Source organism: Electrona antarctica, assembly GCF_951216825.1.
Source record: "Electrona antarctica genome assembly, chromosome: 19".
Taxonomy (NCBI): Eukaryota; Metazoa; Chordata; class Actinopteri; order Myctophiformes; family Myctophidae; genus Electrona; species Electrona antarctica.
The window spans coordinates 30386086-30404090 of record NC_136800.1 but is presented as its reverse complement, the minus strand read 5'-3'; the positions used below and the strand labels follow the sequence as shown (position 1 = coordinate 30404090).

Below are 18005 nucleotides of genomic sequence, written 5' to 3'. Positions count from 1 at the left end.
CCAAGGCATGGGGAGAGAGTATGTTTTGCACTCCGTCCGTGTGTGTGTGTGTGTGTGTGTCCGTCCGTCCTTCCTTCCGTCCGTCTGTGTACAGCTAATCTCCGGCACCGTTAACCCGGTCGATGCCAAACTTTGCACACACACTCCCTGGATGCCAACGATGAACCTCTGCCCCGCATTTTCCAGAACGGCCTGTTATAGCGCCACCATGAGGCAGCTTTTCACATGTTTTACCTAAAACTGCACCGATCTGCGTGAAACGTTGCATGCACACTCCCTAGAGGCCAAGGACAAACCTTTGACCTGCATTTTCCGCATCTGCCTTTTATAGCGCCACCAGGAGGCCGACTTTTGTAAAACACATTTTTTTATATTACTCCTCCAGATTCTGTCCACAAATCTCACAAATCGTTACACAGTATCTCTATGGTCATGTGCTCAAGTCGGATCTGTCCGATATTTCATATTCCATCCTAATTGGCTATAATTGGCTTTCACAGTTTGCAAGATTGCCCCGTTTTGAACAAAAGCCTCAAATCATGAACGCAGCATGCAATTTACCTGAAATCTTTCACACATTTTCTTACTGGGCTGAGGAATATATCCCACCCTTTTCACATTGGCCTGTTATAGCGCCACCAACAGGTTGATTTTTGCAAATCACATTTTTGGAACAAAATGCCTCAAATCATCCAATTGCCATCAAAGGCAAACATGTTTATATTACTCCTAAACATTTTGCCAAACATCTCACACAGTCCTATCCTCCTGGTGGAGACCTGTGCCCAGAAGGGCACTTTTTGTAGTTATACAGTATTTTTATGGCCTGGGCCGTGGCTCAGCGGTCCAGGCACCTTGGCCGGTAGCCCAAGCCTGGCAGTGTGCTGCGGGTTCGACTCCCGATCCCGACGGCCTTTACTGCATGTCACTCCCCCATCTCCTGTCAGCCTACTGTCTGTCCCTCTATAAAAAATATAAAATAAAGGCGAAAGCCACAAAAAAGAACATTTAAAAAAAAATACAATATTTGTATTGGTACGACCATGACGGGCCACAGATACATTAAGCAGTCATTAATTTGGGATACATATGATTATGAAGTTAATAATTTGAAAAAAAGAGCTAAACATTTGAGCATTCGAAACAATATATAGGCCTACAATCAAATGAACATACAAGTCATTTATTTGATCAATATACTTTTCAAATGTCAGAACATCTTTGCTTAATAACTTAAAACCTCAGAAACATGGTCCATCAGTCCAGTGAATCGCAGCAAACATTTTAATGGACAAAACTAGTGTCAACTGCAAAAGTGATAGTTAAAGTAGTGGCCAGATCAGAACATCTTACCACCCTATATAATTCAGTTGACCGGGCTTGACTAGGGGTATTGGTATGACTTGGTCTACACCTTTTCCCCTCTATACCAAACCTCTTAGGTTGAAAATAGGAAAGATCGACTATTCTCGCAGGATGTAAGCCTATTGCGACATACCCAGAATAGGAATGCTAGGGTTCATGTGGCTAACCCCGAGTAGGGTTGGGTGATATTTCAAGTTATTCTATTTGTCTTACACCGCATGCTTGCACAAAATATACACTGTAAATATTTTGTGAAAGCACCAGTAGTCATCCATACAATATATTGTCACAATATCGATAGCGGTATTTGGTCCAAAATATAGTTTGTGCTATTTGATTTTGTCCATATGGCCTCAGCCTAGCGCTGCGTGCGCCTGCTGCTGCTGCTGCTGCTACTACTGGACGCTCTGGATGGATGAGGCAGGGTGCTCAGTGGAGCGGAGGTCACAGAGAGACCCAGACCCAGATCCACTGCTCTGGATGTGGGGGTCCGCACGGTAGATGCTCCGGATGTGGGGGTCCGCACGGTAGATGCTCCGGATGTGGGGGTCCGCACGGTAGATGCTGTGGGGCTGCTGCTGGCTGAAGACCTGGAAGACCTGCAGCACGCATTCACACACACACACACACATAAGAATAATAATATAAATGTATAAACAGAGATTATGATAATACCTTATGTACTGTGTGTGCAGCATAAATAGGTAAGATTCAGAGATTCAGGTTCAAAGTCAGGTTAAAGTGTCCCTTTAAGCAAGACACTCTTTTGTCCTGCATAATGCAAACATTGTGTAAACTTTGTTCATTATTATTGATGATGTTACTTTTGCGTCTGATGTCAGCAGGGTATGCTGTATCTACTGTATCTTAACTGCAATGCTGCCTTTGGTGACTATCTTATGTATCCCTTTCAATGATGTTTACTTACACTTCAACCGCTGAGACTCTGATACTCCTAAGTATTGTGCTAAAAGATGTTTAGATTTTCTGATTATACAGGACATATTTGGACTTTCAACCAAAATATGCACTTGTGTAGAAACCTGGAGGCTCTTGGAGGAAATCTCAGAGGAATGTTAAATGGAAGTGATCTGATATTGAGTTCTATTTTGGACAGCTTATCCATCCATGGTTGTATTTGGATCCTTGTAAGTGTAAGGGATGTATTGTAAACCTGTTGGTTTGGGCTGTGAGACACTAACCTGGGCGAGGCAGAGCTGCGAGGGGAGCTCGTCTTGGAGCTCAGTCTGCTGCTAGGGGTGGATGATGGAGGTGATGGAAGAGTCAGGTTGGCCTGGCAGACAAACCGGAACGGCAAATTAAATCTAATGCTTACAACCATGTCTTTCACTTGACTCTGAAAGCAGTATGTGAAAACCCAGTCCATAGAATAACATGTGTCAGGCTTAGGTTTCAAAAATGAGACAAATCAAAATCACACAAACAAACCTGGCTTTTAAATCTCATTGGTGGGCTAATGGGACAGTTCAGAAACCCGACTACCAGTCAAACATAACAAAGTCAAACATAATCGATGAGGATACCAAGCTAATACAAAGTACATCTGTTCTCTTCCTGGAAAGTTAGCATGCTGACATGGAATCCATTGTTCTTGAATTAATAATTGTTTTAAAAAAGGTTTGAAATCAAAGAAATACTATTTGAAAAATAGTTGATTGTGGATGTTTATCTACGCTACCTGGAGAAAGTACTTCTCTAGCTGCGTCTTCAGATCAGGGTTTTCCTCCATGGCGTCCAGCAGCATTCTGTTGAGCGTCTTGTTGAAGTCTCTCATCTCTCTCAGTCTAATGTCTCGCTCTACAAACGTCTCCTCTCTGCTCTTACTGGCTGAGCGCACATCCTTGGTCAGCCTGGAGCACTGCAAAGAAACATAAACGTCACTGTCAGCCGGCAGAAACCTCTTATATCCATATTCTAACTTCTAACTTTTTCTTAAATGCCCTACTACTTGATCATACTACAGTGTCACACAAAAGTATCAAAAGTAGCAGTTGTGGACATAAGCGGAGACAGAGACACAATAAATCCACTTTTGCATTGGCTCAACGAAGGAATTGCTTTGTTCATATTTTACAAATGTTTTAAAAAGTCTATTGAATATTGTAAATAACTGGGGTGTGCGTTGTAAGTTATTGTGAGTTTTTTGCTGAACTTCACCCCCAGAATAGGTACACTAGGGTTCAAGACGTTAGCGCTGTGATAACCAATATTGTTGTTCTGTGTTGACACATGAAACACTGGCCATGATGAAGCATGTTGAGTGTTTGTGTGTACACGGTCCTCAGATATCATTTGTTAACTGAAAATGACGCTCTACGACTACTGGCATCTGAATCGACACTCTTTACTGAGCCATGTTGGTCACTGCCTTTCACTTGAACACCAGACGGTAAACCTAAAAGGGACCAGGCCAGAACATCTGACGTAGGACAGTAGAGGGAGAGCTGAATAGCCTGCCTGCATCACACCATGGGGTATTATAAAGACACTGACCTACAGGCAGGAGTGGAAATCTAATTTTTATTATTATTTTCCGTCGATGGCTGCAGCCCACCCTAGCCCAGTCGTAAATCCGGCCCTGGGTGTAATACTGGGCATTCGAACCCAGGCCTCCCGCGCAGGAAGGGACACTAAAGCTAAACATCTTATCCACTACCAGCCTAAAGGGGAATTCCCTCAAGGCCAGGGCAGATATTAGGCTTTTGGTCTTCAGGCAGAGGCTCTGAGTCACCAGGAAGTAATCATGGAAAATCTACTGTGGAACTTCCAGTCAATTTTAACCAAAAGGTATCTTCTGGTCCCCAGGGGAGAGGAAATTTGGCTTTTACAGCTTGACCTAGCTTAGGGCTGCTTTGATAAGCGCACGGCAGGGCGCAACGCCTCGCATTAGGCGTTGTGAGCTTGTAGATCTGCTATTTTGTATTTTCACAATATTTATCTGTGAAACAAAGTCAAGCTAAATGTAATTCCTCAACTCCTAAAATTCCAAATATGATTATTTTGGGTGGGGATCACAACTTGAAAAGGTTCGAGAACCAATGAGCTACACTGGGCCGCCCCACAAGTTAAGTACAGTGTCACGTACTGTATAGACTGCAGTGTGTGACACTTGATGCGGCGGAGACGCTGAGCGACGTGCACCATGCCGCTGACTGAGCATTCAAACCTGTTTAGTGACCCGGTTGAGTTTGTCCCTCTGAGAGGCCAGCTCTTTGTTGAGCTGGACAATGTGGGACTGCGTCTGCTCTATCTGCTCACTCTGCACGTTTACTTCCTCCTGCGCCACGCGGTCCAGTGTGCTGTTCATCTCCTGGATGTGGAGGAAGTCGCACCAGCGAGCACGCACGCGCACACGCACACACACACACACACACACACACACACACAAACACACACACACACACACACACACACATTGGGACAGCAATTAATACAAAATGTCTAGTACAAGCTCTGAGCTTCGCAACACGGAAGCATTTACGGTAATTAAGTATGACTCAGGCTTAACTCTTAACCCCAACCACCTAAAACCTAACCTCTGAATGTGTAATCCTATAACCCCCGACCTGAAACGTTTTCTAATTGTAAGCCTTAACTCTAAACATTTCCTCACAATGTATTTCTCAAATTACCTGTGGAGGAAATTTGGCTCTCGCGAGTATACTAATACGAGTCACACACACACACACACACACACACACACACACACACACACACACACACACACACACACACACACACACACACACACACACACACACACACACACACACACACACACACACACACACACACACACACACACACACACACACACACACACACACACACACACACGTACAGTAAGTACAGGGAGTTGTTGAGCCAGTCTATTGTCAGGCTGCCCTCTTATTTCAGTCACAGGAGAGTGTAAATGATCTAGCACAGCAGCGTATTGTAATCCTCACAAGAAGACGTCAGAGTAAAGACAAAAGCTAAAATGAGGGCAGAGGACATTCTAGTGCACTACTGCATGTGAAAGGCAGAGAAGAACATTTTGAATTATCCACTTATAGGGCACGGTCACACCAAAGTTTAAGGGTGGAGTATGGCAATGCTTTTCAATGGGAACAGAGCAGTTTGTTGCCATTTACAGATTTCGTAAAAAAAACAAAACATTGAAAAGCATAGGCAGAATCCACCCTCATAGGTAGAATTAAACTTCGGTGTGACTGCGCCGTGACTGAGTATTTCACTTTAAAACATTTTTCATGAAGTTGAATGGGCTTTGATCAAATACTGTTTTTTTTAGAAACACCTCTAAAAACCTGACCTAAGTTTTCAGAACATTTAGATAGCCAATCTACAAGCTTACAACACAGCGTGATGTGACACGTTGTGAACTTATAGATCTGCTATTTTGCATTGGTTCTGGTCCGGAACCAATGTTTGGTAAACCCTGTCACAATGACCTGTATGTCTTCCTGCAGTTCTCTGATCTGTCGTTTCTTGTATTTGAGTTTCTCCTCGGCTGCTCTCTCTTGCTCCTCCAACTTCAGCTTCTTCTGGTATTCTTCACCTAGGCAAGGTAAGGCAGTTTGAGTTGTATAGCACATTTCAACAACAAGGCAATTCGATGTGCTTTACACAGAAAGCAAAGGAAACCGACATGAGGATGTCAATATAATAGCAACGAGATTAACTACCACCAACCCCCACAGTTGTATTAGTTGTTGTTATACTGTAGTAACATAACATTAACATAACATTTTATTCACTGGTGTGGTTAGGGCTTTAGACTGTGTGCATCAACTTCAAGGTGTTCAAAATGCTCAGCCAAGCACCATATTCCAGCTCTCTGAGACCAGACAATAACGTTGTTTGAACGCAGAATAGACGAGTAGTACCTCGTCACGTCATGGTGTTTCTAACATAGCACAAATGACGTGGCACTTTTTCATTGAAAACAATTCAAACATACAGTCTGAACATACAGACAAAACTCTTTCTGGACACAGCCCCTAAAACAAGTTATGAATTGCAGCTTTAACACTTTTTAGTCTGAATGAAGAAACCCGTAGTTTTCAATAAAAAAGGTGTTTTAATCCACTCTGTCTCGGAATCTTTCCGCCATCTTGGATCTTTCCTCGTCTGTAACTGGCTGGATGGATGAACGATAGGCGCAGATAAACCGGACATGTGGGGCAGCATGGTAAGCACCTTCATTTTTTATTTGTACATGTTCAGAGCCATTAGGCATTAGGCAGGGGATTTCGGGCTCCTGACCATGGGGCGAGTTCGCTTAGACTCTCGTAGATTGAAAATGTCAGAATCGATAAATACATCTACGAGAGTCTAAATCTACTTCCTTCATCCAGTACATACTAGACTTGGGTACTTTGCTGAAGCCTTTGCAGTAGGAGTAGTATATATATAGTACGTACTAGACTCAGGTACTTTGGTGAAGGCTTTGCGGTAGGATGCGTTACAGCTGTTTATGAGCTCCAGTGTGTTCTCGAACGCTGTAATCTCCTTCTCCATCTTGCGGATTTCTCCATCCAGGTTGTCTCCCTTCTGCTTCAACTCCTCCCTCTCTTGGGCAGCCTGGAGACCAGCCAGTCACATGTTAAAAAATACTACTTAAAGTTAGTGATATTCTTTTGGTTAAAGGTTTCTTTCAGTTGGGTTTGCAAATTTCATCCAATCAGGAGAGAGTACCCATTTATCAGATTAAAATGTATAGTGTTCCAGTTTTAACAGTCTGCTCATTTCTTTGTGTCATCACTTCTGATTTCACTTGTTTATCCTTATAATAAACAATCAGGACTTCTCTCTCCTGATGGCTAAAATTGGTATCCCGACCTGAAAAAACACGTGAACTTGTAGATCAGAACATTTTTTTAAATGCTCACCCAAAATTACATGCCCATGATAGGGACACTGGTTGGAAAGGGACAAATGATACGTGGCCTGCAGAAGAAAGCTCATTTTTACCTTTATGACATAATAAGCCTGTGACATCTCCTCTTCACCTTCAGGAGCGGCCATTGAAAAGGTCAGAATCTCGTAGCGTTTCCTCATGATGTCGATCTTAGACAGTCTCTCGTGCACCTCCGCACTGAAAACGTGTGTATAACATGTGTTTGGGCGGATGTTAATATAATATATCATATTTTTGTAATACCTGGTCGACTAAACATTTGTTTACTAAGTACAGTTCACTGTCAAAATCGGTCAGTCTTGTTCAAGGCTATAGATCCAAGCCCTAGCACGTCTGTGTGAAGAGCAGGTACAGTAGGTGTTCCTGTACCTGATGCCCTGTCTCTCCTGGTTGTGGATCTTGATGTGCATGGTGAGCACCTCCCTGTGCTCCCTGATCTCCTCCTGTCTCTCCTTCATCGCCTCCTGCATCTGCAGCCTCCTCTTCTCCTGGGACAGGACGCCGTCGGCATGCTCGTACAGCTGGTCTCTCTGGCGCTTCACCTGCAGCCTCAGGATCTTCTCGTCCACCATGGTGTCCTGATGCCCCCCATCAGGAGAGAGAGAGAGGGGTCAAGAAGCATATACCACTGGTTCTTAACCCATTAAGACCTGAGGCCGATTCTACAAATGTCTTATTTTCTATGTCAGTGGTTCTCAAACCTTTTCATGTCATAAATTGCCAGTAGGAATAGAAATAACACTTTTCATCCAGATCCCTAGTAGCAGCAGGAGGCATTTGCAGATACCTGTTTCTTGAGTTTGAGCCTCTTCAGCTCCTTGTCCGTGGTGTCGTTGAACAGCTGCAGCTCCTCGATCTTCATGGTCAGATCACTCTTCTCCGCTCCAGTCTTCTCCGCTGCTTTCCTCATGCAGAGGATGTCGTCCTGTCGGAGCGGTGAACAAAGTCGATCATTAACATCTAAATCTTTCTAACAGCAGGAAGACTGCAGGCAAATCAGATTTGTTTAGCTGTGTCCACACTGTTATTGCATTAACGACCATCCAGTCTTATGCAAAGGTTAAAATGTAATTTAGATAGCATGTTATGTAGAGAGATGCCAGGTTCATTTGTTGACCTGACATCCTAAATGAAGAGTGGTTTTCAGAGCGCTGGTGAAAGCGTTGGGGTGAGGCTCTACCTCCAGCTGCTTGAGCTCAGCCTTCAGCACTTTGTGCGTCTTCTTCTTCTGGTCGACGGCGTCGGACAGCTCGCTGACCTTCTTCTCCAACGTCTCCTTCTCCTCCGTGCTCACCTCGCCTTGAAGCCGAGCCAGCTTCCTCTCCAACTGCTGGATCTGAAAGTCCTGCGTGAGGGACAGGGGAACGAAGAGGGGACAGCGATCGGACCAGATCTGAGAGCAGGTCTGGGACTCGGAGGCGAACCCAGAGTCTTCGGAGGGGACTTCATAACAATTCCATAATTACACCTGTTTTTTTGTGTCATGGATTTGTTTTCTAAACCACAAATGTGAAGAATGCCATATACCGGTAGTCAGATAGTGTCTGTGTTGTTTACACAGATGCTACTGACCACAATGGAAAAGTCCCCAGGACTTTGTGTTATGCTTTTAGCCTTAATGTCTTACCACGTGTTTTATTTCGGACTAATTAAGTGTATAAATACATACATACATAAATAAATAAATAAAATAATAAATAATAGCAGGGAACCAAGTACGGACCCCTGGGGGACCCTCATCAATGAACTATATTGGGTTTAAGTAGTTATGGCCTCATTTGCTTAAGTGCAAATATTGCACAATACTGCTTTAACCGCTTGAACCCCATTGTCCCTATTATATGTTATAACAGTTAAACATTCCAAAGCTTTCCGCACAACAACAGAAAACTGTTTTAAAATTGGAGAACTTAATTTCACTTGCTCGCTTTAAACAGCTTGTGAAGAATACTGTGACATCTGTCTGTATTTGCATTCTTTAAAATCCTGAAACGTCTATCGTCTTGTCATTTGTTTTGTTTTAATTCTTATGCTACGTTTACTTTCATGAAAAGATCATTGGAAAAGAGAGACTGCTCTCAAATTGACCTTCCTGAATAAAAAAAATGTTTAAGACTTGTGTCTTTTCTGTTGGAGACATGTGGAGACATGTGGAACACTGGTCATGTGGAACACTGGTCAACCACTGGTCAACTAAGTGGTCGTGCCTGGTTATACTATACCTGGTTGTACATGATCTCCTGCTGCTGGAGCAGGTTGTGGTCCAGTTTGTTCAGGTGACTGTCCAGACCGGCCAGTGTGGCCCTGCTTCCCGTCAACTTGGCCACAGAGTCCTTCTCTTTGGTCCGAAGAGCCTGCAGCGCCTGTTTCTCACCAAACAGTGCCTCCCGCTGGCGCTGGAGCTGCACATCCAACTCCTGCAACATGAGAGTGGAAGGATCTGTTTCAAACACTTGTTCCTGTTTTGCACATGCTGTGAGTGACCCTGTGTTCTTCTGATATGGCACACCAGGATTGTAAAATAAGAATCTGTTCGTTACTTGTTTTGCCTTGTTAAATAAAGGTTATAGAGATCATCTCTATAACCTTTATTATATACCAAGCATGCAGTCTGCATCGCATCTCTAAGAGATGCGATGCAGACTGCATGCTTGGATTCACTTGAAAAAGGTACATTCTTATTAACTGATTTATTGGGCCAAATGATGCACATTCAGTTCAAACAACTTCAATGTAGCATTTTTACTACTAGTATTTTCTAACTCGTTGACCCTTTTGAAAGCTTTCCCCACAAAAGGCTTTTTCAGCCTCATATGTCCCAAACTGTTACTTTTCAGGATTAAAATTAAAACAATAGAAAAAGTAGCAGATCTACAAACTCGGTTGCGTTTCGAGCTTTTGATGCTTTTGTGTGACGCGGTAGTATGATCAACTAGGGCATTAATTTACGAAAAAACACAACAAGTTAAAACATGTAGATAAGAGGTTTCTGGCCGACAGAAATATTATTAATATTAGCGATTATTTTTAGCTCAGTTCCATACGATACTGAATTCTTACGGCAGATACAGATCTATAGAGATGATGACTGATGAATGCATCCCTACTAGATAGTAATTGTAGTAACAGTAACAGGTTCCCATGCTCCACACACACCTTCATGGCCTCCTCTTCATCCTGCAGCATCTGCTCCATCTGAGCGGCTCTCTCCTCCGTGCTGAGAGCCGTCTGCTGCACCGTCTGCAGCTTCTGCTCCAACGCAGCTGTGTGGAGCTGGGCCGCCGTCAGTCTGCAACACACACACACACACACACACACACACACACACACACACACACACACACACACACACACACACGCGCACACACACACACACACACACACACACACACACACACAAGAACACACATATTAATGTTTACGCTTTATAGCGAAAATATAGCCGAACTACAAGCTCTCATATTTTGGAATGTCTGATGCCGTTGTACAGTACTCTGTACTAACTTGTTGGTTTTGTCCTGGATGCTTCTCTTCTGGCTGGAGATCTGCGACCTCACAGACTCCACGTCCGTGGCCGTTCTGTCCACCGTGCGCTTCACATTCTCCAACTGCAAAATTAAAAAGATGGTTGTCCAATAGTATGACTTTATTTTAAACCAATTACTGATCATTTAGATTATAATTATTGTTAACCTTTTGAATTAATTAGTAAAAAAGTGCTCGATAAATCAATCGATGATAATTATGTATCCTAAATGTTCATGTTGCACTGCCTTTAAAAACGTCACACTTGTGTGAAGTGAGGGGCGCCCACTGTATCTATCGGCCACATGACGTCTTACGTTGGCATTTAGTGCCCTAAACAAACATTAAAGCGTGTAGACTTGCCTGGCAAACTATTTACATTCATGTCATTAGTACTCTAAACAAACATTGAAATGTCATCAAAGTCCAACGATTTACATCATAAGTGCTCTAAACAAACATTACAAATCACATAGACTTGGCTGCCATATGACGTAATCCTCAAAAGCCATGCATTGGAGTGGCTAGCGCCCCTCAAATATAAGAGAAATCCTATTATGGTACTGGACCTCGTCTTTGAGCCTAGCACGGTTCTTCTCGTGCTCCTGGTATTCTTGTCGGAGTTTGGCTTCCTGCTTGTTGGCTGTGGTGATCTTCCTCTCATGTTCCCTGTTGTTCTCTATCTCGTTCTCCAGAAACCCCTTCTTCTCTTTGACTGTGGTGCTCCTCTCCCTGATCTGCTGGTTCACCTCTGCTAGTTGCTGGGTGGAGGATGACACGGTACAAACAAACACACATTTACATTTGCACTCAAAGCGATCATAATGTCAAGACCCCCCAAATTGTAGGGCAGGCCTGTGTCGCCACGGACCCCATCTGAAAGTATTTTGTGTGAAATATTTTGTGTCAATTTATCAGCTACTTTCAAAGTGGTTAAACTGATTTTGTTGCTATATTAACAAATTTTGCTGGGGACCCCCAGGATCCTACTCAAGGGTCACACTTTGAGAACCACTGGTCAAAATTGAAAAGCTGTGATACAGGGTAATTGAAAATCATACCTCCTATCTCCATATTCTAACTTTTCCCCCCTGTAAATTAACACCCTACTTGATCATACTACAGTGTCACACAAAAGCATCAAAAGTAGCAGATTCACATGCTAGAAACACTGCACTTGTTTTGATGTTTTTTTATTCGAATCCTGAACAGCAACGGTTTTGGACATATGAAGTTTCCACCGACAGAAACGAAATATTAGTACATGGTCAATGCTTTGTGGCAGTATCTCAAGTTGATTATGGCCTAGTGGTTACCAGTGAACACTGCTGCATCTCAGCATCTCGTGTCCTCATCTGTGCGATGGTCTTTTCCCACTGACGGATCAGCTCCTGTCTCTCCACGTGGGCCTGCCGGAAGTTCTCTGCTGTCTTGTCCAAACTGATCTGTTAAGAGAGTAGAGGAGAATCACACACCGGTCCTCAATGGTATGGTTTAAGTCTGAGAGTGTCTTACATCTTCTATGCCGGATTTGAACCCGGTTTCCTGCGCAAGTGCATGTTTTTTACCATTGAGCTCATAGAGCCAGCCTACTTGCTGAAGGGATAAATTGAATCTTGATTTTAACTTTTAATTTAGTCAGGTCCTGTGTCTAGGTGACCTTTGACATGATCTAAGTGTCTCAATACAAGAGCAGGGAGACAAACCATCCCAATTGTATAAGTTATTATATTGTATTATAATACTCTACCATAGAGATTTGACAAACATTTTATTCCTTAAACAAAGTTAACACTGAGGAGAGGTGTAATGGTATTACCTGTGCCAGCATGGTCTCGGTCACTGCATTGTCCAGTGTTTTGTGCATTTTATTAGCCTCGATGGTCTTCTTCTCTATAGCTACTGTGAGGGACTGAAACAGGACACAATTATGGATGTTACATTCACAAGATACTGACCCCATTGGAAGTGAACATTGACATCAGATTTAGGACCAAAGAAAGCCTATAACTGAAATAAAAGTAGATTAATGTCAGATCTTCAAATGGACATCAAAATCAGGGGTAATGATGAGGTTATGAGTGCAATAACACACTAACTCACAGACAAGAAGGGAATTATGTTGGAAGAACAGAACTTGCTTGGTTTGTACTGTTATACTATGTTATTTAGCTTTGTAGACTATGGGCATCGATATTGATCTAAACAATGAACCATGGACATATTTGACTCATGAATAATGTCCAATACATCAGATGATATTTGGAATTTGAAAAGAAAAGAGAAAAAGAATCAGTGAGCTATTTCTGTGTTGTGAAGGTACAGATAGAAACAGTATACATATTAGAAGCATCTTGTGGAGAATATTAAATGGCCACTATACACTGATTTACACATCATTCAGTGCCGGGCCACTGATCTGCTATAGTGACTTGGTCAAAAGAGGACAGTTTAGCCCGATTCATACTTCGCCGCGCGACAGGGCATAAATGAGGCTTTCGTCTCACCTTGATCTTGCTCTCGTCCTGCTGGGCGTACTTGACGATGGCCATGGTGTCGTCGTCTCTGCGTGCCGACTCCTCCAGCCAGGCGTCCAGGGTCTGCTGGTCCCAGTTCAGGCGGTTCCTGAGCTCCTCCAGCTTCTGGTTGGCCTTGAAGATGTCATTCTGGAGACAGAAAACACTACTTCAGCACTGCAACACATATAAAGGCAAAAAAGGTAAAAGACCAAGGCACTCTTGTGTAAAACGTTAAAAGCCTTTAACCAATTAAGACCTGAGGCCGATTCTGCAAATGCCATCTAAATCAGTGGTTCTTTCTGAAACATATTCGTGTCAAGGCGCAAAGACCCCCATCTGAAAATGTTTTGTGCTAGGGAGTAGGGACCTAGGTTAGTAGGGACCCCCAGAAGAAAAGATGGTGTTCAAAAAAGATCTAAGAAAAGAATCTAAGTCATTGAAAATCTTTTCAAACACACAAAAGTGTTAAAAAATAGCAGATGAACAAGCTCGCAGCGTGTCACTTCGTGCCACACTATGAGCTTGTATATCTGTTATTTTTGTGAACCACTGTTTTAAACCAGTTTTATGAAAATATTATGTTGCTATATAGCTCAAATCTAAAATGACACAGATGATTTCCCGGTTTTAATGGGTTAATAGTGTTTGTATTTGTGAACATGCATTAGGCTTTTTTAATTGTGTGCCTTGGTCTCTTCCCTTTTTTGTCCTATTTTGTCACTGATTTGTACAAAGATCACCTTGATGGGTATTTTTACTTTGCCCAACTGATGTGCCCCCTTCTCTCTTTCTTCTACATAGCAAAGACATAAGGTTTGAACAATATATCCAACGAGGGGTGGAACAGTTAATAAAACTAAACGATTTATTGATTATAAAAGACGATCTGAAATCGATTTGAATAAGAAATAGTCGATTTTGGGGTTGAACCAGTTGGTTCCTCAAAGGGCCTCTAGAACTACTGTATATGAGGAACATTTCATCATTGAGAAGGTAGGTCCGCACACTGGTCTTGAGCTCCCAAACTTTCATTCAATGATAAGAGAAACAATGTTTCGACTCCTTGCGGGTCTTCGTCAGGAATGAACATTTCATCATTCACAAAATAAAACATTGCTTTAATACAGTATATGTTATGGTTCTTCATGGAACCATCCAACTATAAATGCACCAAGTCTCTGTTTGTGTGTAATCCACGTAACTTGGGAACCGTTCCCCCCACCGACTTCAAATTCGACACACGCGGTCCACACCACCACAGGGGTGCACGTGCCCGGTATCGAGTCGGTCTGACCTACGGTTGTCCAGAACCGCCACAAAAAGACCTCTGCCCGGGCTCTGGACAGGGCCCCTGCCCAGGGTCCATATATGGAGCTGGCCTGTTCTGACATCACAGCACTCCATATTTGGGCATGCCTGACACATAAGGCCTCTGCCCGGGCTCTGGACAGGGCCCTGCCCATGTCCATATATGGAGCTGGCCTGTTCTGACATCACAGCACTCCATATTTGGGCATGCCTGACACATAACTCCATAAGCTGGCCTGTTCTGACATCTGGACAGGGCCCCTGCCCAGGGTCCATATATGGAGAAAAGGGACACAGACATAATATCTGGGTGGGGCATGCATTTCCAACTTGCATCGTTCCAAGTAAGTCAGTGCCCAACGGGCACCGCTCTATAGTAGCCTTTTAAAGAACCATCATTTTCTGTGTATAGGCTATATGCGAGTCTGGTCATTGGGATAAGGACATACACGTGTGTTATTTGAGGACAAATGGTATTTGGTTACATTTTGTACACTCTCAGAGTTAAGGAATAACAATATGACCTCTTGGGTGTTTTTCTTCTCCCTCAAAGCTTCCAGCTCGGCTTGTAGGCGTCTGTTCTCCTGTCCTAGTCGACCTGCCTCTCGCTCTGCGACCGCCTTGAGGTGCTTCTCTGAGTCTGTCTCTCTCTCCCGGGCCATGTGCAGAGCCTGTAGATAGGGAACACATCGCATATTCCGTGGTGGAAGAACCTTAGAGCTGTTGTGTGGAAATAATAAAAAAGTCCCCCCATTCTGTGTTTCCTAGAACTGGAGGCCTGACAAAAATCATTAACGTGGTTAATCACATCTTCATGATGTCATCAAGATGTGATTCAGCTCATTTATTTATTTTTGTATTGAAATTTATTGAAAAGATTTCCAGCACAGGATGAAATCCTCTACGCCAGACTCATAACAGACATAAATACACTTTAAAATGAACAAAGTTCATGTGGACCCACACTTTTTGATTTTATTTATTATTCTATACATAATACAGTTTCAAAGTCCCATATTTACCAGTTTATGACCTTACAAGTCAACCCTATAGTCAAGTCTATTCTTAAAAGTGTTGACTGAAGGAGCCTGGAGGCTATTTCTGATTTTTTTATATATATATATTATTTTCTTTTTTTCTTAGTTACTTTCACCAATACCTATTACATTTAGACATTTTAATTATAGGCCCACATCATGGTAGCCGGCTGTATGCAGACAGACAGTGAGTGCAGACGGTGCAGAGTAGACAGACAATCCAGCCAGGTGCCACCTACCTGAGTGTGTGCTAGCTCTTGGTTGACGTTTTTCAGGTGTTCAGACATGGCTTGTATTCTGTCCTTACATTCTCCAACTTTATACTCCAACAGTGTCCTCTCCTTTTCCTTCCTCTCAATCTGTTGGAGTTTAAGAACATAAACTTGTTTTTGTAATTGTGACCAAAGCTTGATTGAATTGTAGGCTACAGTTTATCTTGTATTGCAATTTGTTTGTGTATGATGATCCACTCACCTCATCTTGCAAAACTTTGTTTTCAGCGTTTGCCATGGGGAGGGCGAAGCCCTCACCCCAGCCTACCTCAGCCAAAAGCATGTTGGACATTTCTCCTGCTGCGCTGCTAAAAGCTATAACGTTAGAGTAGACGGTTATAAAACGCTTTCATTTGTCATTTGTAATAATACACTTTAAAATAGCAATGTCACCTACCTGCTAGTGCTTTTAACGTGGTCGTGGGGTCTTGTTCCAGAAAAGCATACGGTACATTTGTTTGTGTGTTGCTGCTAGCAACCAAGAACCAAGTCAGCTGAACGGCACGCTAGAGGGCAGCGCAGTACAGCGCTCACGTTTTTGATTGGCTGGTTGGTTGTACGTACTGTACTAACTGTAGCCTACAGTAAATCTGCTTCAGCTCTACACTACACAAGTATTCAATACAACTGCAATCATTCATTTATTTATTCATACAAGTATATTGCAAATTGCAGGATGTAACATGCTATGTCATTTCTATTCATAGACAACTGCTATAGTATCTTTATTGTTACATCTTGTGTATGGGTAACATAATTGTATTCTGGTTCCTCAGCCTCTAGTCAATTGTGTACACTGCAGGCTATATTGTGTATGATATCATTTCTAACTTTTTTCATGTTTCTGTTTTCTGTTGTTCCTGTTACCATTGCTTCCTTTACAGGATCTCCTCACTGGTCAACAAAAACACCTTGAAGACCTTAACAGGAGCCCTCGTACAAGGTTTCTTTGACTATGCATGCACCTCCTGGTACCACAGCACCTCAAAGGCCCTTAAAACTAGGCTCCAGACTTCCCAAAACAAACTGGTCAGGCTCCTACTTGGCCTCACCCCCCTGCCCACTTTGACAGGCTGGAATGGCTTAGGGTCGACGACAGAGTACAGCATCTTGCAATGGGTCTGATCCACAAGATTCGATACACCAGCAAGATACCCATGTACCTGTCTAGATACTTCCTTAATGTTAACGAAGTCCACACCCACAACACCAGAGGGAGTGCAACGAACTATGTACAACCCAGATTCGGCACAAACAAGGGACTACATTATTTTCGCTCCTATGCCATCAAAAAGTAGAACGCCCTACCAACAGTCATTAAGACATGCGAATCCCTTGCCTCCTTCAAAACCGCTCTCAAAGGGCACCTACGGACGGCTGCAATTCGAAACTGGCCCCCATAAAATCTGAATCCCTCCCACCCCTTTTTCCCCTCACTGTATGTTTCTTTTCCATTTTTACCTCCTTTATGATGAATTCCTGTTCTGTTCTTTGACTATATAGAAGTGTCTATTTGTACGTCTCTAAATGTTTTGATGAATTGAACAAGGTGGACCCTCTTGTAAACAAGTGTAATGCTTAATTGGGTCGTCCACTCACAGTTAAGTCTTTGTATTGAGTTTGTGCTTGAAATGTACTGTAATTCTGCAAACTGTTAATACATATTTCAATCAATCAATCAACCTTAATAAATCACTTATGTAAACATAATGGCAACAACAATTGTGAATGACAAGAATTCTGATTGTGAATGACAAGAATTCTGATTGTGAATGACAAGAATCCCAGCAAGAGTTCAAAAGCATCCAAGTGGATTAGATTCAGATTGTGTATGGTAAAATAAAAAGGATTGGTATCATTTTTATATCTGATTTGTGATCATAGAATCTCAGTAAACATTGTCAACAAGAAATATAATACGTTTGATTAAAATATACAAAATACAAATCTGACCCACTCGGATAGGGATGAGAAGTGGGGAATTACGGTAAATTAACTCTGTGGTTGGAAAGGTAATCTGTAAGAATTGATTGATCAC

The 18005-nt window shown here is 42.7% G+C and overlaps 2 protein-coding genes across 2 annotated transcripts in view; one reads left to right on the top strand and one right to left on the bottom strand.

The window, feature by feature from the left end:
- LOC306912539 (uncharacterized protein) overlaps positions 1-18005 on the top strand; it is a 119926-nt gene that overhangs the window by 65427 nt on the left and 36494 nt on the right. The gene's annotated exons all lie outside the window — the stretch shown is intronic.
- On the bottom strand, positions 1724-16259 carry ccdc39 (coiled-coil domain 39 molecular ruler complex subunit; the record flags this gene model as incomplete). The annotated part of the gene is made up of 20 exons (XM_079529308.1): positions 1724-1964; positions 2568-2659; positions 3065-3244; positions 4553-4696; positions 5838-5944; positions 6810-6969; positions 7360-7483; positions 7676-7884; positions 8094-8231; positions 8487-8651; positions 9529-9723; positions 10463-10595; positions 10811-10914; positions 11401-11592; positions 12148-12276; positions 12651-12743; positions 13339-13497; positions 15183-15329; positions 15935-16054; positions 16170-16259. 20 exons carry the CDS (start codon positions 16257-16259, stop codon positions 1724-1726), a joined length of 2922 nt encoding a protein of 973 aa, XP_079385434.1.